Source organism: Callithrix jacchus, chromosome 5 (assembly GCF_049354715.1).
Source record: "Callithrix jacchus isolate 240 chromosome 5, calJac240_pri, whole genome shotgun sequence".
In the NCBI taxonomy this organism is placed as follows: domain Eukaryota; kingdom Metazoa; phylum Chordata; class Mammalia; order Primates; family Cebidae; genus Callithrix; species Callithrix jacchus.
In genome coordinates this window covers 89,739,104-89,760,310 of record NC_133506.1, presented here as the reverse complement: position 1 = coordinate 89,760,310, position 21,207 = coordinate 89,739,104, and the positions used below count along the sequence as shown (strand labels likewise).

Sequence of the window (21,207 nt, the reverse complement as noted above, 5' to 3'; positions counted from 1 at the left end):
TGATGACCCCGTACAAGGAGCCCCTGGAAGAAATCGCAGATACGTTAGTGGTTTTCTGTGCATCACCAGTGTTTGGGCCACTTGGTTTATTAATCGTGCATTTCCAGGTGAGGCGGATGCTGCTGCCTGGGGACTGCCTTTGGGAAGCCACTGCAATAAAGTGATTACCACTACCCCTGTCCCAAAGCCCCACTGCAGCCTGGGTGCTTAAGCATCAAGACCACGGCTCGGGTTAGGCCTAGGCCCCCAGGGGGCGGTATTTGCTTAAGAGTTACGGCTTGGGTTTGAAAAACCACAGTGGAGCACTAAAACTGTTGAACTTGCCAAATTTGATGTAAATTCCCAAATCGCCATTTGTATATGCCTCAAGGTGAACTGCTTTCAGATTGAGATATATCTAGATGATTTGGGTAACGGAAATACTTTAATTTTCTGGATTGCCAAACTGGGGAAGGAAGGTAAAGCTGACATAAGTGGCTATGGCCGTTATAAATAGGTGGGAATAACCATTACTGGTGCTTACGAGGAAAGAAATACCAATTGAGAGTGTGATGGGAGGGGCGCGAGGCGAAGAACGGCAAGCTACTAAACAACCATCCGGACCGGCTTCCGCCATGGTGGGCGGGGGATGGCCGCGGCCGGAACGTAGTGATGCGCTTCCGGGGTGGTGCCTGCTGCCCGAAAGCACGCTCTTCGCCGTCGCGCCTGCGCTCTGACCTCCCAGGGTTCCGGTAACTGCGGTGGCGGCTTATTGGGAGCCGCTGGCTGATGGGAGGGTGCTTTTTACTTTCTGAGGGAGATGCGCTCTCTTCTAGCCGTCAGGGCCTGCCATAAGGTCTTCAGATGCCTATTGTCTGGGTTTGGGGGTCGAGTAGATGCTGGGCAGCCTGAGCTGTTGACAGAAAGGAGTAGCCCACACGGAGGGCACCTGAGGTCGCACGCGGAGCTCCAGGGGAACGGCGAGCACCCAGAAGTCCCCGAGTCTGGAGAGGGAGGCGAGGCGCTGTTAAAGATCTGTCAGAGAAGGCATTTCCTAAGTGGAAGCAGGCAGCAGCATAGCCGGGATTCTCTTCTGAGCGGGTGCCACCCCGGCTTCGGACCCTTGGGCGTAGAGTTGCGGAAGAACCTGGCCGCAGAATGGTGGACCTCGGTGGTGGTGTTCAGGGAGCAGGTCTTCCCGGTGGACGCCCTCCACCACGATCCAGGCCCTTCGCTGCCCGGGGACAGTGGCTTCAGGTTAGTTTCTGCAGAAACTCTACGCGAAATCTTGCAAGACAAAGAGCTGAGTAAGGAACAGCTAGTAGCATTTCTTGAGAACGTATTAAAAACTTCTGGGAAACTACGGGAGAACCTTCTTCACGGTATGCTTCACGATTTCATTCAAGACAAGTGTTGGATGGAAAGGCGAGGCACTCTTGCTGGGTCTTGGGGATTGCAGCTGGTCCTTTATTCCCATGCAAAGGAAGTTAGTTAGTTCTCTTGTTTTTTAAGTAGTCGAGTATATTAACAGTGCTCTACCCTGGAGAAAACTGGTCCTCAAAGAATCTGTCCGAAGAATCTGGGCAGGTTCACAATTTCATGGGGCAACTTTTGAACACAGTGCTGTCATTTACTGCAATGTAGTATAAATGCATAAGGAACTACAAAGACATTTTGAACTTTTCTTAAATTTATTCTAAGTAGAAATGTTGGAGTTATAATTTTGAAACTATTTCATGTGTATTATAGAATAAATCAAGGCCGGGCGCGGTGGCTCACACCTGTAATCCCAGCACTTTGGGAAGTTTAGGCGGACAGATCACCTGAGGTCAGGAGTTCAAGACCAGTCTTGGCCAACATGGTGAAACCCCGTCTCTACTAAAAATACAAAAATTAGCAGGGTGTGATGGTGAGCGCCTGTAATCCTCAGCTACTTGGTAGGCTGAGGCAGGAGATTCACTTGAACCCGACAGGGGAACGTTGCAGTGAGGTGAGATGCCACCACTGCACTCCAGCCTGGGCGACAAGGGCAAAACTCCGTCTCAAAAAAAAAAAATTGGGTTAGTGTTATTAGGAACCAAGATTTTCATTGTAAAAGAAAAGGTAATAAATATAAAAGAAGGTATGTGTAAACTAACATTAAATATGAATTGGTAAATTAAAATTGGAATATCGGTATAAACTCGTGTTTTTGTTTTTGAGACATGGTCTCACTCTTTCACCCAGACTTGAGTACAGTGGTGTAATCATGGCTTACTGCAGCCTCTACCTCCCAGGCTCAAGTGAACCTCCCACCTTAGCCTCCCAAGTAGCTGGGACTACAGGTGCATGCCACCACGCCCGGCTAATTATTGTATGTTTTGTAGAGATGAGGTTTTGCCATGTTGTTCAGGCTGGTCTTGAACTCCTGAGCTCAAGCAATCCACCTGTCTTGCCTCCCAAAGCACTGGAATTACAGGTGTGAGCCACAGTGCCCAGCCTCATGTTTTAAAAAATATGTATTTCCTAACTTTCTTCATTGAAAGGGCCTAGAAGCAATGACCCTCAGTAACAATAAGTACACCTAGTTCCCAGATAGTTTCTAAGATGAAGCAGTACTGGGAGAAATGGCTGATTCCAGTTCTGGGGTTACGGAAAGTCCAAGGTGAGTTGGAAACACTTTATGTTACTAAAAAGCAAAGAATTGCTTGAAGACTAATGGGTCATATTAAAGGGTCACAGATGCTGTCTTGAGGAGGGCTGTCACTGTCTACATTTAGGACAAATTGAACATTACGGTAAATATTAATGGATTATAACACATTGACTAAAATCTAAGAGTCAATAGGATTCATCAAAAACATAATTGAGGCTAGAGGTGTGGGGGGAAGAGACAGAGAAAGCTTATGTTTTTACAGAAGCTATGCAATAAATGTAGAAGGAAAGATACATTAGAAAATTCACCATTTCATGATATTGCAATCCCTGATATAATTGATTCAAGCAGCAATCATCAGTGGATTATAAAATATTGGATGAAGTACTGTTGGGGAGCAGGATATTATTAGGGAGTGGATATTTACTACCTTAACTAAGTAATCAAATTTGGTGTCAGTAGTGGTGTAATTTGATAACATGTTCCTTCTGCTATAATACAATAAGATACACACATCAAATAATATTTTGCTAAAGATGATTAGCCCAAAATAAATCACAAGGAAACAATCGGACAAATCCCAAATGTGAGATAAATCAAAAGTCAGTGTCATTAATAGCAAAATTAAGGGGGAAAGGAGACAGGGGAAGTGTTCTAGATTGAAAGAGATGAAAGAAATCTACTCAGAATGTAGTACATGAATCTTCATAGGAAAGAAAGAGAACAGTAAAAGATATTTAGGTGAAAATTGGAACAAATAAAATGTTAGCCATATGTTAGATTATATTGTGGTATTATGGTTAACTTTTTATGGTGTTATAAAAAGTCTATAGGAAATATTTTTATTTTTAGGAGATGCATGCTGCAGTATTTGGGAGTGAACATAAAGAAAATATGGCAAAATGTTGATAATTGATGAATCTAGGTAAAGGGTATTATTTTTTTAACTTTCTTGTAGATTTGAAAATCTTTTAAACAGTTGGGGTGAAATTACCTAGAATTATGTTGTGATCAATAAGATCTGTCTTTTTTTTTTCTTGAGACAGGGTCTCACTCTGTTGTCCAAGCTGGAGTGCAGCAGCACTATCACAGCTCCCTGCAGCCTCAGCCTCCTAGGCGAAAGTGTTCCTCCCACCTCCCAGCTTTCCAAGTAGCTGGGACTGCAAGGCACACACCACCATGCCTGGCTTATTTTTGTATGTTTTTTGAGATGGAGTTTTGCCACATTGCCTAGGCTGGTGTTAGAACTCCTGAGCTCAAGCAGTCCTCTGGCCTCAGCCTCCCAAAGTGTTGGGATTACAGGCGTGAGCCACTGCGCCCGGCCAAGATCTGTCTTTATAGCTCCATGCTACTTGTACTGCTGTGTTAACATTATTACTCCTATTAATTTGTCTATTGACAAAAATGATTTGGGTTTATAGACTAGATGTATTCAATGATTGATTTATCTTTTGACAGGTGCCTTGGAACACTATGTGAATTGCCTGGATCTGGTAAACAAGAGGCTACCTTATGGCCTTGCTCAGATTGGAGTGTGTTTTCATCCTGTTTTTGATACTAAACAGATACTGAATGGTGGTAAAAGGTACAAAAAGTGGCAAATAACTTGGCCTTGTATTTAAATAGTCAAGAACTAGTCATTTCCACTTGGGATAGATTATAAAATTTTCAGATAAGCTAACTTTCTGATATTTTTGATATCTAAAGAATTGGTGAGAAGACTGAAGCTTCATTAGTATGGTTTACTCCTGTGAGAACTTCAAACCAGTGGCTTGATTTCTGGTTACGTCATCGACTCCAGTGGTGGAGAAAGGTACTACAATAATTACCTTTAATTTAATAGTTAAGGCTGGTTGCAGTGGCTCACACCTGTAATCCCAGCACTTTGGGAGGCCAAGGTGGGAGGATCACAAGGTCAGGAGGTGAAACCCCATCTCAGATGTGGTGGCACATGCCTGTAGTCCCAGCTATTCGGGAGGCTGAGGCAGGAGAATCGCTTGAACCCGGGAGGTGGAGGTTGCGGTGAGCCAAGATCATGTCACAGCACTCCAGCCTGAGTGACAGAGAGAGACTCTGTCTCAAGAAAAAATTTTAATAGTTAATAGATAAATTGTCTTAATGTGTCAATGGTAATTCTTCTGACATACATGAAATTTTATTTGATGTATATAGATATCAATATGTTACACAAATAAAAAACTCTTTGTCATGATTTTCATTGTTCCAGATTACAAAGTTACTTTGGTAAAAACATTTGTTGGGCTCAGATGTGTTTGTTGATTAGCCTTTCTGTAGGTAAAATTCAAAGCCCTTGCCTAACATTCCTTGCTGATGTAGAGTTTAACCTTTAACCATTGTTACAGCTTCAGCTTTTGCTGCCTACCTCCATGAACTTCCCATATTAATCAAAATGGTTCTGTAATTGATAATCAAGTTTTAGTACACACTGAAGAGAAAAGAGTTGAAGTAAGCATTTTGTCTTGCCATGTGTTAGGTTTCCTTTTCCTGACTCAAAAATCCCCAAATACCCATTTTAACTGTGTGAAATAGTCACAAGTAATTAAGAACTTCCTAGAAGGATAAGAATGAGGACTACATGATACTTTCTTCTTTATCCCATTTTAGTTCATGATTAACTTCCTCTCTTATTCATTGGCCATATAAAGACTAGATAACATCAACAGTTCTTTCAGACTAAAAAACAATATTTTAAGCAATATACTCAGTACTTTCACTTTTTATTTTATTTTATTTTATTTTTGTTTGTGTTTTTTTTTTTTTTTTTTTTTTTTGAGACGGAGTTTCGCTCTTGTTACCCAGGCTGGAGTGCAATGGCGCAATCTTGGCTCACCGCAACCTCCGCCTCCTGGGTTCAGGCAATTCTCCTGCCTCAGCCTCCCGAGCAGCTGGGATTACAGGCACGCACCACCGTGCCCAGCTAATTTTTTGTAATTTTAGTAGAGACGGGGTTTCACCATGTTGACCAAGATGGTCTCGATCTGTTGACCTCGTGATCCACCCGCCTCGGCCTCCCAAGTGCTGGGATTACAGGCTTGAGCCACCACGCCCGGCCTGTTTGTGTTTTTTAAAGACATAGTCTCACTCTGTTGCCCAGGCTGGAGTGCAGTTGCATGATCACAGCTCACTGCAGCTTCTTTTATTTGTAGAGATGAAGTCTTGCTCCCTTGCCCAGGCTGGTCTTGAAGGCGTAAGCTCAAACTATCTGCCTGCCTTGGCCTTCCAAAGAGCTGGGACAACAGGTGTGAGCCACTGCGCCCAGCCAGTATTTTCACTTTTTAAAAATTAAATTTCAGCAACCTGTGTGGTCCCAGCTACTCTGAATCTTGAGGCAGGAGGATTGCTTGAGGCTAACAGTAGGAGGCAGCAGTGAGCTATGACTGCACCTGTGAATAGCCACTGCACTCCAGCCTGTGCAACAGAATGAGACTCCATCTCAAAAAAAAAAATTAAATTTAAACATTTGTATTGGGACTTGACTAGTTTCACACATTTGCTGCATAAAAAGTATCAGACTAAATTCTTGCAGATAATTATGAGAGTAGAGTTAAATTAGCAGTTATTTACATATGTTAAGACAAACATACATTTTCTTTTCCAGTTTGCTGTGAGTCCGTCTAACTTCAGCAGCAGTGACTGTCAGGATGAAGAAGGCCGGAAAGGAAACAAACTTTACTACAATTTTCCCTGGGGAAAGGAGCCAATAGAAACCCTGTGGAACCTAGGAGATCGTGATCTTTTACACATGTATCCTGGCAATGTGTCTAAATTACATGTATGTTTTACTGCAAGCTCCTATGTATTTTTTACCCAGATTCTCTATAATTTCTGAACCATTTGAGAATAAGGTGCAAACATGGTGTCTCACCCCTTCTTACTTCATTGTGTATTTCTCAGGTGCAGAGACACTCACCTATATAACTACAATACAGCCATCAAAATCAGGAAATTAACAGTAATCCACTATTACCATAGAGCCTATACATTTAACTGATTATCTTAATAATAGCCTCTATAGGTCCAAGATCATATCTTTCATGTAGTTGTCATGTGCCTTTACTCTCCTTCAGATGAACAATTCCTCTTGTCTTGCATGACTGACATTTTTGAAGAGTACAGTCTAGTTAGTCTGTAGGACATCCCTTGGGTGGGATCTGTCTGCCATTTGCACATGACTTACATATTTTTGCTGGGAGTACTGCAGAAGTGGCGCTCTCAGTGCATCATATTAGAGTGTTACTGGTGATGTTAACTTTTATCTCTTAGTTAAGATGGTGTCTACCAGATTTCTCCAATGTAGAGCGAATAAATATTTTGTACTTATTAATTAGCTAGTAATAAGTTGTGGGCAGATACTTTAAGATGATTTGTCACCAAATTTTGCTTTACTAGTTGCAGCATCCATTGATGATTCTTGCCCAGATCAGTTATTACTATGAGGTTTGCCAAATGGTGATTTTTTTTAAAGTTTTTTTTTGATACAGGATCTCACTCTGTCACTCAGGCTGAAATGCAGTGGTGTGGTGATAGCTCACTGCAACCTCAAACTCTTGATCCTCCTGCCTTAACTTCCCAAGTAGCTAGGACTACAAGCATGTATCACCACACCCAACTAATTGTTTAATTTTGGTAGAGACAGAGTCACATTGTTTTGCCTGGGCTTAAGCGATCCTCCTGCCTCATCCTTCCAAAATACTGGGATTATAGGTGTGAGCCACTGCACTCAGCGTCTTAAGCTATTTTGTATATGTTTTTAGTTGATTTTATGGTTAATGTCCAAATAAAGTTTTAGAGAACAGTGAAGCAGACCAATAAAGGCTGAAAAACGGTAGAAAAAATTTGTTCTGGATGGTGTGAGAAATCAGATACTTTTAGAAAAGAGTTGCCATCAGATATCTTGACATTGTTGATTGTCCAGTTTTCAAAAAATTAGAAAACTTTAAAGCAATCTCTCTCTCTCTTTTTTTTTTTAAATAGGGATGGGCTCTTGCCATATTACCCAGGCTGGTCGAACTCCTGGGTTCAAGTGATCCCCTTCCCTTGGCCTCCCAAAGTGCTGAGCTTACAGGAATGAGCCACTATGCCTGGCCTAAAGCATACTTAATACTTAAAGATTCAGATTTAGACTTTGTTTGATTTAAATCTTACCACAGAATCTTTCAGTACTCGAATTTCTCTTTTTTTTTTATTTGAGATGGAGTCTTGCTCTGTCACCCAGGCTGGAGTATAGTGGTGCAATCTCTGCTCTCTTCTCACTGCAACCTGGGTTCAAGTAATTATCATGCCTCAGCCTCCTAAGTAGCTGGGACTGCAGGCATGCACTACCATGCCCAGTTAATTTGTGTATTTTTAGTAAAGATGGGGTTTCACCGCATTGGCCAAGCTGGTCTGGAACTCCGGACCTCAAGTGATTCGTCCGCCTTGGCCTCCCAAAGTGCTGGCATTATAGGTGTGAGCCACTGCTCCCAGCCCAGTGTACCTTTTTAAATATCAGTTCTATAACTGTGCGAAATAAAACTGGTAGACTAGAGTCCCAGATATCAGCAAGTTTACTGCCTTTCAAGGCAAATTCTTGTGAATCTTTAAAGTATCCTATGCAGTTCAAATAGGTTTAAAATGTCAGTACATATATGTATTAATGAAGAGTGCTTGAACATATAATGTATTAATGAAGACTGGTTGAATAATAGAGGTTGAGGATTTAAATGTATGGGTATTTTTTTTTTCTTTTTTTGCTCTGCGACTAGCTAAAGGTGATTTTTTTTTTCAGTATTAAAAAAATTACATGAATATCCAGGTTAACAATGATTTACAAAAAAAGAAAGATGAAAGTGCAACTGTTTTTATCCAAAACTTTAAAAATTTCTACAACTGCAATTTTTAAGAAATTGGAAATAATTTGTCATCAGGTTTAGAGGAGAAGTAGTAAGTCTGTTTATCAATACTTAATTTATATCATGTACTATGGTGTAGTTTATTTTCATAATATGGCTTTAATGCAAAAAGTAAGTTTTTAAAAGATGTTTTTAATGAAAATAACTTTACATTTCAGAAAATTATACTCCAGACCCCTTTCCCTAAAGCACACCATTTTTTTCCCTAAGGCCTCTTTAGAATTTTTATCAATAGTCAGCAAACAATTTTTACTTAAAAGTGTTACCTTTCTAAATACTAGTTCTCAGCTAGATAATTAGTATTAATTAACTAATACTTTAAATTATATAATTCTAATTTAAAAAATAGTCCCTAGGCCTGTGGAAAAAATTGATGCCTAGGTCCCACTCCAGTTGAGTTCATTCAGAATCTGGGATAGAGCCCAATCAAGCACCATAGTTTTAAAATTCACATTTGAGCCTCACTGGTTAAACCCTGAGCTCACTGAGAGCAGAGAAAACATCTTGATCGTCTTTGTGGGCCTAATGCCTAGCACAGGCCTGGCACAGAGTGGGTGCTTTGTAAAATGAAATACTACTTTTATATTCTGGTTGTGTAAGTCTAAAATAGGTACTTTTAAGAAAGTCCTGTGAAATGATTCTTTATTTTTCTTCTGTTTTTCTACGAAGGGCCGAGATGGACGAAAAAATGTGGTTCCTTGTGTTCTGTCTGTAAGTGGGAATCTAGACCGAGGCGTGCTGGCCTACCTCTATGATTCTCTCCAGCTGACGGAGAACACCTTTACAAGAAAGAAAAATCTTCAGAGAAAGGTGCTGATATTTCAGAGACAGACTTAAGAAACTTTTTTTTTCTTTTTTTAATGTTAATGTGCTTGGTTTCTAACATAAACTCTGAATAATAAATTTAGTGCATGTAGTATAAGTATTTCTCAGTTTTTTTAGAATCTGGCCACAGGAATAAGAATCAGATTCTCGCAGAATAAAACAAGGCATCCTTAGTGAGTAATCCCAAAGGCATTTCTGTTTAATCGTGAACAGACAGCTGTCTCTATGACTCCTAGCCCCTGAACCTTTCCATTGGTGGCTTCCATTTGTATCAGAAGCCAAAGCATTGGTACATAGGAGGAAGAAAGACCTGGATCAGGGAGACCTGTGCTGTTGACCTCTCTGCCGCCCCCAGGATCTGGCTTCTGGTCTTGTTTCACATGGCTGGTCCCTGGATCAGAGGAGCTAGCTGCGGGCCTGGAAAGGCTGGTTTTAGTGCATAAACATGGGTCAAAGAAAATCAAGAGAGAGGAGAAGTTGAAGTTATAGGAGAGAAAATAAAGGACTTATGGGGCAAGATAAACTAAGATGAAGGAAACAGGAGGCGTCAGGATGGGATCAAGAGCCCAAGTAGAGAATCTGTCTTGAAAAGGACGTTTTTGAAACATCGGGGAAGAAAAAAAGAATCGTGAGATATAAAAAGGCTACTGGGGCTTTTTGGCATTTGAAGGACATTTTGATACCCTCTATTTTCTCAGGGAGTTAGGAGGCGCTATTATTACTTTAAATGTGGATGAGTGGGGGTTTAAATGGCATGAGTGGGAATAGTCATACACCCTTTGAACATAAAAGGAAGCTGCCCCAAATCAAAAGTTTTTTTTTTTTTGAAACGGGGTCTCGCTCTGTTGCCAGGCTGGAGTGCAGTGGCTCGATTCCGGCTCACTGCAACCTCTGCCTCCTGGGTTCAAGCGATTCTCCTGCCTCAGCTTCCTGAGTAGCTGGGACTACAGGTACACGCCACCAAGCTAATTTGTGTATTTTTTAGTAGAGATGGGGTTTCACCGTGTTGGCCAGGATGGTCTTAACCTCTTGACCTTGTGATCTACTTATCTCAGCCTCCCAAAGTGCTGGAATTACAGGCGTGAGCTACCACGCCAAGCCGCAAATCAAAAGTTTTAACAAGTAATGTTGAGTTTTCAGCTGGGATTGAGAACCATGAGTTTGTAGGAAACCACTCTGCTTAGTTATGTGATTTATTATTATACAGTGTTCATTTAGCCTGCTATAGCTATGGAGAAGTCTGATTATATAATTGTTCTCAGGGATGGGGTTTAGAAATGGTATGTAGCAAATAAAGGGATCCTTTCTTTTTCTTGTACTCTACTTCCAAACCATCAGCAAATCCTGTTTGACTCTAACTTAAAACATATCCTGAGTCTGACCACTTCCTAGCCTGTCCATTACTACCACCCTGCTATAAGCCGCTGTCACCCCTCCTCCCCCGATAGAGTGGCCCTGTTAAAAGGTACGTGTTACGTTGCTCCTCTGCTCAGAACACTTCAGGAAAGCTTCTCATTTCAGGAAAAACGGAAGCCCTCTTTTTGATCTGCTGTCCTCCACCTCACTCAGTCTGCTCCAGCAGCACTGACCTTGCTGTTTATAGAACATGCCAGGGATGCTGCCAGCTCAGAGCCCTGTCATTTGTATTCCCCATTGCCTAGAGTGCTCTTTCTCCATCATCCACATCTTGTCCCCCCACCTCCTTTCTAGTGTTTGATCAAATATCACCTCAGGGAGAGGAACTTCTCTAACCACCTTACTAACTTTAGCCAGCCTGCCCCTTGCCAGCATCTCCTGTCTTCTTCCTTTTTTGGCACCTACCACCTTCACATGTATTATTTACTTTATTATTTTTATTGTCTGTTTCTCCCTGCCATGAGAGGCAGAGATTTTTGCCCCTAGCACCTAGAACTGTTCCTGGTATCAGAGGCATTAAAATGTTTGTTGGATGGATTAATGAATGAGAAGAGGAGTCTGGGCAGAATGGCTCACACCTGTAATCCCACCACTTTGGGAGGCCAAGGTGGGTGGATCATTCAGGACAGGAGTTCAAGACCAGTTTATCTGGGCAACATGGCAAAACTCAATCTCTACAAAAAAATACTAAAACTAGCCAGGCGTGATGGCATGTACCTGTAGTCCCTGCTACTTAGGAGGCTGAGGTGGGAGGATGGTTTGAGCCCAGATATGGGGGTTGCAGTGAGGCAGTGAGTGGAGCATTCTAGCCTGGGCAACAGAGCCAGACCCTGTCTCAAAAAAAAAGCAAATAAAATAAGTTTAAAAAGTTTTTAATTCAAAAAATATATATATAAAGAGAAGAGCAGTAGGTTTGGAGAAGAGAGAAAAAGTCAAAATGCTAAGCCACGTGGTAGGATCCAAAGTGATGTTTGGAAGAAGTATTTTGACTGAGGAAGTTGTCAGAAAATGGGAGGGGGTCTCAAGTTAATTTCTTTCTTTCTTTCTCTCTCTCTTTCTTTCCTTTCTTCTTTCATTTTTTTTTTTTTTGTTTGTTTGTTTGTTTGAGACAGGATATCACTCTGTTGCCCAGACTGGAGTGCAATGGCATGATCTTGGCTCACTGTACCCTCGATCTCCTGGGTCAAACATTCTTCCCACCTCAGCCTCCTGAGTAGCTGGGAATACAGGCATATGCCACACCCAGCTAATATTTTTTTTATTTTTTGGGTAGAGACAAGGTTTCACCATGTTGCCCAGGCTGGTCTGGGATTGCTGAGCTTGAGGAATCCACTTGTTTCAGCCTCCCAAAGTGCTGGAATTACAGGTATGCATCATCATGCCTGGCCAAATTAATTTCTTTCTGCCAAACATCTAACTGGAGAAATCTGGGGGCAGCTGAATATGTTATTACATGGTGTTTTTAAGATCTCAGCTAACTTCTATTTTCACACAGAAAATTGGAACTCTTAAGAAACTGTGTTGTTAATATTTGTGTTACATTTAAACTTGTGTTTTTTTAAACAAACTGCTTTTTCACCTTTTTCTATCTTCTTCCCCCATTAAATGCCTTAGGTACTTAAACTTCACCCTTGTTTAGCCCCTATTAAGGTTGCTTTGGATGTAGGAAGAGGCCCCACATTAGAACTAAGACAGGTGAGTTAAATGAGTTTAAATGTCATGATTTTTAATTACAGATTGACTATTACCTGAAAGGCTTTGCACCAGGACTGTTTTGGATCTCGGATCCCAAAATTCAAAATCTTAACTGTTCTAATGTGCATTTCCTTTGAACTCAAAAAGTTTCAGGTTTTGGAGCATTTTGGATTTTGGATTTTCTGATTAAGGATGTTCAACCTAACCATTACTGTAAGTAAACTTGATAGCTTGCCATTTAAAATTTTATTTTGATTCATTTGCTTTTTAAAATGTTTTAATTTGCCTGGCCAATATGGGGAAACCCAGTCTCTACTAAAAATACAAACATTAGCTGGGTATGGTGGTGTGTGCCTGTAATTCCAGCTATTCAGGAGGCTGAGGCACAAGAAACATTTGAACCTGGGAGGTAGAGATTGCAGTGAGCCAAGATCGCACCACTGCACTCCAGCCTGGGTGACAGAGGTAAGTCTTAAGACTTACCTTGTCTTGAGAGGGGGAAAAAAAAAAGGCTTTAATTAAATAATGAACTGTGGGTAGGTCCTGTGATTATATATAATTTGAAGTGTGTTAAGCTGAATGCAATTCAGTGGATTTGCTGTTAATGCCCATTCATAGTTTCATTTTATTAGTGAGCTGAGTATACATAGTCATTAAAATATTTGTACAGATGTTAGTGAATTATTTCTTTCCTTTTTGAACTTTTTTTCTTTTTCTTTTTTTTTTTGAGACGGAGTTTCACTGTTGTTACCCAGGCTGGAGTGCAGTGGCGCGATCTCGGTTCACTGCAACCTCCACCTCCTGGGTTCAGGCAATTCTCCTCCCTCAGCCTCCTGAGTAGCTGGGACTACAGGCATGCGCCACCATACCCAGCTAATTTTTTGTATTTTTAGTAGAAACGGGGTTTCACCATGTTGACCAGGATGGTCTCGATCTCTTGACCTTGTGATCCACCTGCCTTGGCCTCCCAAAGTGCTGGGATTACAGGCATGAGCCACCCCGCCCTGCTGAACTTTTTTCTTTTTTGAGACAGAGTCTTGCTCTGTCACCCAGCCTGGAGTGCAGTGGCACCATCTTGGCTCACTGAAACCTCCACCTCCTGGGTTGAAGCAATTCTCCTGCCTCAGCCTCACAAGTAGATGGGATTACAGGCACACACCACCACCACCACACCTGGCTAATTTTTTTATATTTTTAGTAGAGGGTTTTACCATGTTGGCCAGGCTGGTCTCAAACATCTGACCTCAAGGGATCTGCCCACCTCAACCTCCCAATGTGCTGGGATTACAGGCATGAGCCACCATGCCCAGCCTTTCCCCTTTGAACTTAAACACTTTTGGTAACTGACTATATTCAAATATTTGAGATCTATAATTTTATTTTAATTTTTCTAATTTGTTATAACTATTACTCTTAAGAAAGGCCAAGGGGAATGGCTTTCATTTCGTTCCAGAGACTCCTTCAGCAGTTATCATTTCTGTCTGGGTAATTCAGACCCAGCCCAGACCTGAATGCAGACACTAAAAACATTTAAAGATTTTGAGAGTCCCCCAGCTTTCTGACCCTGGCTCCTTTGGAGAGGTCTGGGAAGATAAGAGATAGTGAACTCAAAGAAGATAATGGCTTATGTCCCACATTTCCTCCCAGGGTATGGCAGTCTCCCTGATACCCTTATAGCTAGGAATCTCCTAGGGTGCTGTAGCTCACCGTTTTGTAATGTCTGGAGAGATTTGTGGTTGTCATGAAGTTGGAGGGTGCTGCGGGCCTCTCATGGAAGCCAGGAATGCTGCTAAACACCCTGTGTCAGCAGTGCCAGGGTACGGAACCCTGCGCTGGAGTGTCAGTGCTTGACTGTTAAAGGGGTTTTACATTTTGCTTTGTTTTGCTTCCCTATTGCTTGTTTTTTGTTGTTTGTTTGTTTGTTTGTTTGTTTTTTTGAGACAGAGCCTTGCTCTGTTACCAGGTGCCAGAGTGGAGTCCAATAGCGTGATCTCGGCTCACTGCAACCTCCGCCTCCCAGGTTCAAGCAATTCTCCTGCCTAGCCTCCCGGGTAGCTGGGACTATAGGCGCACACCTACACCCAGCTAATTTTTTTGTATTTTTAGTAGAGACAGGGTTTCACCATGTTGGCCAGTATGGTCTCGATTTCTTGACCTCGTGATCCACCCACCTTGGCCTCCCAAAGTGCTGGGATTACAGGCTTGAGCCACCGTGCCTGGCCATTGCTTGTTAGGAAAACAGTAAAGTTTCCAGTTAAGCCTTTGTCTCCAGCATTCCAGTTAAATTGGTCAATCAGTCTCTTCTTGAAACATTTTCCTTGGCTGACTTTTGAAGTCCCGCTCTCCTTTTCCTCATCCTTTTTCTTTCCTGGCTCTTCTGCCCCATCCTGACTTGGTGGTATACCTGGGGCTCAGGTCTCACCTCCCAGATGAGGGCTCTGAGTTCATACAGCCCTTTGGATCTCCTGCTTTTTTTCTGATAGAATCTGTTGTAATTTGTGTTTTGAATGATACCAAGGGTAATAAAAATTCTTATTTCATATACAAATTTTTAAGAAGATTAGCAGTTAGTACTCAGCTTTGGAGTGCTTAATTTTTTCATTTTCAGAAGAAGTATATGATTTATAAAGTTTATGATATGGAAGTTATAAACATTAATATCACATAATTAAACATACCCATTTTAGAGATTGAAGAGGGTGATTTGTGGCTTCACAAAAATAGGACATTCACTCTAGCTATCATTATTTCTTTCATATTGAAGTTTTTCTATTTCTTTCTAGGTTTGTCAAGGGCTGTTTAATGAATTACTAGAAAATGGGATTTCTGTGTGGCCTGGTTATTTGGAAACTATGCAATTCTCATTGGAACAACTTTATTCAAAGTAAGAATTGTATTTTCATTAAAAAAGTATACCCAGAGTTTTTGATTATGATAACAGAAACAAATCTCTTCTAAATATATATAATATAATTTAAAATTATTCCTTACTTTCCCTTTTATAGAACTATGTGTACTTAGTTAATTGCTAGAGCATGGAACAGTATTCAGCAAGTATGTTTGAGCACATGCTATGTGCACTTCCAATACTTAATGTCATGAAGTATGTATACCTCAGCTTATCCACTTATGGATGAAAGTATGTACGTAGAGAGCATGTGTTGAATCAAGACGGAAAGAACATGAGTGGAATGCCTTTCCTTGATGGCATTGTGGTCCATTCTGAAACTGAGTGGAAGGGAATTCTATTCCGAAGGGATAGTCTATTCTAGTCTTCTTAGGGATTGGCACTTCTTTTCACCCAATTGCTCAGGACAGAAACTGGCTATCATCCGTAACTCCTCCCTCTTCCTTATTCTCCACATCCAGTCCATCACCAAATGCTATCAGCTTGCCTCCTAAATGTATCTCAAATCCATCTCTGTCTTCGCTGCCATTACCCAAGTTAGAGTCACCAATATCTCTTGCCTGGATTTTTAAAATAATCTCCTAATTGAGCTCTCTGTGTCTAGTCTTACTCCATGCTATATCATTAACTGTTGTTTTTAAATGAAGTAATCCATTGTTATTTTTTTAAACTTTTTGTGTTGAATACATATCTTTTGGGTGAAAAGTTGTGAAGCTTTGTGTTTCGATCTTCAATTATCTGAAAACTTGCTAAAATACACCTTCCAGGCTGGGCACAGTGGCTTACACCTGTAATCCCAGCACTTTGGGAGGCCAAGGTGGGCAGATTACCTGAGGTCAGGGGTTCAAGACCAGCCTGGCCAACATGGTGAAACCCCATCTCTACTAAAAATAGAAAAAGTTAGCCAGGCGTGGTGGCTTGTGTCTGTAGTCCTACCTACTTGGGAGTCTGAGGCAGGAGAATTAATTGCTTGAACCCAGGAGGTGGAGGTTGCAGTGAGCTGAGATCAAGCCACTGTATTTCAGCCCTGGCAACAAATCGAGACCTCATCTCAAAAAAAAAAAAAAAAAAAATACACCTTCCAGATGATGTCCAAAGAAAAGTCGTTTTCTATAATTAGAGCATCTAATGGTTTTATTATGTGTAAAATGAAGGGGCAGCACTTGAACTTTCTTGTCCTCTCAGGTTCTAAAATCTTATCCTTTGAGCCATGTGGACACTATCAAGTTTCAGTTGTTTCTTTATATGGTAAAGGTTTTATTGTACCAGGATATTTTTATGAAAATATTAAACACCTCCGTTTTATGCACTTTGATATAGTAGTGAACAAAATAGAAAAATGTACTACTCTTCTTAAGCTTATATTCTAGTAGGACAAAATAGATAATAAACGTGTAAACAAAGAAATAAAAGGTTTCTGCTGGAGTCCTACAAAGGAAATAAACAGTAATGAGATAGTGTGACTTGGCAAGTATACAGAAGGTCAGCCGTACATCTGTCGTTTGGTTATTGCTGAACTAGAAGCTGTAAGTTAGCATCCTCAGTTATAAATGAAGCATGATTTTGGTATAATTTGTTATACCAAACTGCATCTTTTTAATAATACCATTAATTGTAAGAGATGTTGATCTAAAATAATTGTTCTTAGACTGCATCCAGGAACCAAAAAGCTGAGATTTTGATGAGGTTCATCTGCAATATCACCCCAAAATGATATGTTGAGGTATGGGTGTTTATTTCTCAGATTTTATTTTCTTTTATGACTTTTCATCTCTAGCAACAAGTTAGAAACTGTCTGAAAATTTTACTTTGAATATGATTCAGAAACTTTAAAAATGTCAGGTTTTTTTGGTCCAGCCCTGCAGCACCCTGACTGAGTTTGTGACTCCTGAGAGGGCATGGACACTGAATTATAGCTGGCAATGCGGGGGAATTTATCATTTACATTTGTGCTCATGTGTCTGTTTAAATACTTTTTTTTTCTTAGGTATGATGAAATGAGTATCCTCTTCACAGTTTTGATTACTGAAACTACTTTGGAGAATGGATTAATACATCTGAGAAGTAGAGACACCACAATGAAGGAAATGATGCATATATCCAAATTAAAAGACTTTTTGATAAAGTATATATCATCGGCTAAGAATGTATAGGTTTTTATATTTGTATAATAAATATTCTTCTCTCTTAATTTGGTTGTCTTAGGTTCACTTAGATTTTTTCTAGCTCCTTTGCACTTATGAAGTGGATAATTGTGGTGCTTGCTTTCATTAAGTGTTTATATTTTTGATGTCCTTCATTGTATCAGGAATATGTTCAGCTACAAGAAACAAAAATCTATTGGATTAAGCAAATTGGGGTTTATCTTTCTCATACACAGGAAATCTGGATGGTAGACTGTCCAAAGCTAGTATTACTGTTTCTATAGTTATAGTATTTCTGTTCTGCCATCTTTAGTACGCTGGCGTTTACAATTGTTGCTTCAGGATGGTAGATGGCTGCTGTATTTCCAGCCTTCTTATCATTCTAGTTAGGAGAAGAGTTAAAGAGATAAGAGCTAGTCAGCCAAGACTCTTGCCTTTTAAATTAGAAAAGTAAAAGCTTTTTAGACATCCCCCTGGGAAGATGTCTTTACATCTCATTGGTCAGAACTGAATCACATGATAAATTCTAGACAAATCATTATCCAGGGGAATGAAAATGATTGATTTAGATCAAACAGAATTTATCCCTTGAGGCTGCAGTAGTATCTTACTCTCTCAGAAATGGGCTTCGTTATCACGTCTTTATGGAATCTGCCACATCTATACTGTTAGATATCAAAAATTAACCTAAAACTTTTAAAACTAGAACATTTGTGGATTTTTGAAAAACAAACGAAAATGTATGTTAGATGTAAGACAGGAATTAAACTGCAATAGATGACATCTGTTGTTTACTTCCTGTCTTATATCTATATTTATAAGAAATCTTTAATGTGTTGATATGATTGTATAAAATACCCATTATTAACAGCTTGACAAAAATTCCAACTGATCATGCCTGTAAAATATTTCAAAAGTTTGGCTAATTTGTCTTAATTGACTTGACTTGGTAGGTTTTTCTCTCTTAATCTTTTTTCTGAGCCTCAAGCAGTCCTCCTGCATTGACCTCCCAAAGTGTTGGGATAACAGTTGTGAGCCACTGCACCTATGCTTGTTTCAATTATTTTGTGCTTGTTTTCTTATTATGGAGAATTTTAAAAACAGACATATAATTAATAATATTAATCCTATGTACTGATCACCAAGCACCAATAACAATCAACCTTTGGCCAGTCCCACCTCATCTAATACCACCCTTCCATATTATTTCAGTTATTTATTTAAATTTATTAATTAAGAGACAGGGTCTCAATATGTGGCCCAGGCTGGTCTCAAACTCCTGGGCTCAAGTGATCCTCCTGTCTCAGCCTCCCAAAATATTGGGATTATAGGTGTGAACCACCTCGCCTGACCTCCTTCCATTTGATTTCAAGGCAGATAGCAGATACCATTTCATCTGCAAATATTTAAGGATCTTTTGTTAAGAACCACAACACTATTATCACATTCAAAAAAATTAACACTAGATGATATCAAGGAATTATTGACAGTTTTCTTGGATGTGACAGTAGTATGTTTATACTTTTAAAAAATCCTTGTCTGACAGAGATACATAAGTATTTTGGGGTGAAATTATATGGTATCTGAGACTTGCTCTATAATTCTCGTGTTTAAAAAAACTTTTTTAAGTGGTAGGAGATGAAGTAAGAACAGTGTTGAGTTGCTAGGTGATTGACACATAGACCCCAGCGTTCATAGTATGTGCCATTTGGAGAATTTTCATAATAAAAACAACTCTTTATTATCAAATATCACTTAATTGCCAGTTGTCTCATGAATTCATAAAGTTTTGTGCTGTTTGTTTTCATCAGGATCCAAATAAGGTCCATACATTGAGATTAGTTAGGTCTTTTAGTCTTTCTTATTCTATAAAATCACAGTCTCTCTTTTAAGAAACTTGGTTATTTATTGAGGGGTTTTCCACTGTCTGGATTTTGCTTATGGCATCTTTGTAGTAGAGTTTAACCTGTTCCTCTCTTTCTTGTAGAATGGTAGTTGAATGCAGTGGCTTGATCAGCTTCAAGTTTAATTTTTTGGGCAAGCTTATTTCATAGGTTGTTATGTACTTTCATTAGGATGATGAAGACATGGTAGTGTCTTGGCCATACCCGGTGGCTCATGCCTATAATCCCAGCACTTTGGGAGGCCGATGGAGGTGGATCACTTGAGGTCAGGAGTTCAAGACCAGCCTGGCCAACATGGCAAAACTCCATTTATACTAAAAATACAAAAATTATCCGGCCATGGTGGTGGTAGTATTGTCTGGTTGTTTCTCTTTTGGGGTTGCCAGCAACCATTGATTAATACCTCAATTGGTGAGTTCATTAAAGATTGTAAAATGGTGATATTCTGATTCTGTCTGTCTTCTTTGTTTGCTAGAGTACTTTTTTTTTTTTTTGGACAAAGTGTCTCACTTTTATGACCTCAAGTTGAGAAAATATTTCTTAATCTGGACAAATACACCCAAATGAGCACGTACACACACACACACACACTGACACACACACACATACACACTAATCATAAAGGAAAAGATAGAAAGTTCTTAAAATTAAGACTTATTTTCATCAAAAGTCACTATTAGAAGTTAAACAAAAAGATCTAGAGTGGGAGACAACTATTTAAAAATAAGAAAAAAACACCCCTGAAGAAAAACAGTTGGATCCAGAAACAGGCATTTAATCAAAGAAGAAATCCAAATGACCTATAAGAAAAGGATGGCTGAGCACAGTGGCTTGTGCCTGTAATCCCATCACTTTGGGAAGCTGAGACAGGCAGATCACCCGAGTCAGGAGTTAAAAGACCAGGCTGACAACATGGTGAAACCCCATCTCTACTAAAAATACAAAAATTAGCTGGGCATGGTGGTGTGTGCACCTGTAATCCCAGCTACTTGGGAGGCTGAGGCAGGAGAATCGCTTGAACCCAGGAGGTGGAGGTTGCAATGAGCTAAGATCATGCCACTGCACCCCAGCCTGAGCAACAGAGTGAGACTCTAAATAAATAAATAAGTAAAACAATTGACAGTGCCAGCGTTGGTGAAAACATAGGGAATGGAATCTTCCACACTGTTTATGAGAGTGTGCAGGTGGAAGAACCACTTTGGAAAATAGAATGCTGTTATCTACTTAGCTGGGAGATGAGCATACCTTAGGATGCCAGTCATTCTATTTCTTTATATTTTCATCAGAATGGCGTGCAAGTGGGTACCAGGAGACATGAGCACAGCAGACTTTTCACATTATTTGTAATAGCCCCAAACTGACAACAACCCAAAATGTCTGTTAGCAATAGGATGGATAAATCACAGTATTTTAAAACAATGGAATACGACTTAGCAATGGAAAGCAATGAATCATAACTCCATATAGCAATACAGGTAAATCTCACCAATATGATGTTGAGCAAAATAAAAGCCAAACAAGAATAAATACGATGTCAGTCCATTTATATTCAATTCAAATACAGGCAAAGCTAAAGATGGGGTTTAGGAATGCAGACTTACATGGTAAAACTATAAAGAAGAGAAAAGAAGTGATTCCCATGGAGGAGGAGTGGAGCTGGGGAGGCTGGGTTGTGATCAGGAAGAGGCAGGCAGAAGGCTTCTGGGCTGCAGGCAACATTCCATCCACTACCACTTGGGAAGTGGATTCACTGGCGTATACTTGATGTAACTTGTTAAACTGTACATAC

The 21,207-nt window shown here is 40.2% G+C and overlaps 1 protein-coding gene across 4 annotated transcripts; it reads left to right on the top strand.

The window, feature by feature from the left end:
- Window positions 1–714: 714 nt before the first annotated feature.
- POLG2 (DNA polymerase gamma 2, accessory subunit) lies at window positions 715–19,867 on the top strand. 4 transcript variants are annotated; one of them, XR_013535660.1, is made up of 9 exons: window positions 715–1,361; window positions 4,073–4,199; window positions 4,322–4,427; window positions 6,234–6,407; window positions 9,196–9,336; window positions 12,382–12,462; window positions 12,610–12,675; window positions 15,246–15,346; window positions 17,358–17,561. XR_013535660.1 is itself a non-coding variant. In XM_002748152.6 (8 exons), exons 1-8 carry the CDS (start codon window positions 800–802, stop codon window positions 17,521–17,523), a joined length of 1,458 nt encoding a protein of 485 aa, XP_002748198.1. In that variant the 5' UTR covers window positions 715–799; the 3' UTR covers window positions 17,524–19,867. The 4 variants fall into 4 exon arrangements, 2 of the variants coding, with proteins under 2 accessions (XP_002748198.1, XP_054111995.1); XR_013535661.1 differs by lacking the exon at window positions 12,382–12,462 and having other exon boundaries at window positions 12,504–12,675; XM_002748152.6 differs by lacking the exon at window positions 12,610–12,675 and having other exon boundaries at window positions 17,358–19,867.
- Window positions 19,868–21,207: the final 1,340 nt, after the last annotated feature.

Bases quoted from the DNA above. Each gene is read 5' to 3' on its own strand.
- POLG2 (XM_002748152.6), top strand. From the start codon at position 800: ATGCGCTCTCTTCTAGCCGTCAGGGCCTGCCATAAGGTCTTCAGATGC. The intron at 4,428-6,233 runs GTACTACAATAA...TTTCTTTTCCAG, and splicing joins GACTCCAGTGGTGGAGAAAG to TTTGCTGTGAGTCCGTCTAA. The intron at 6,408-9,195 runs GTATGTTTTACT...TTTTCTACGAAG, and splicing joins GCAATGTGTCTAAATTACAT to GGCCGAGATGGACGAAAAAA.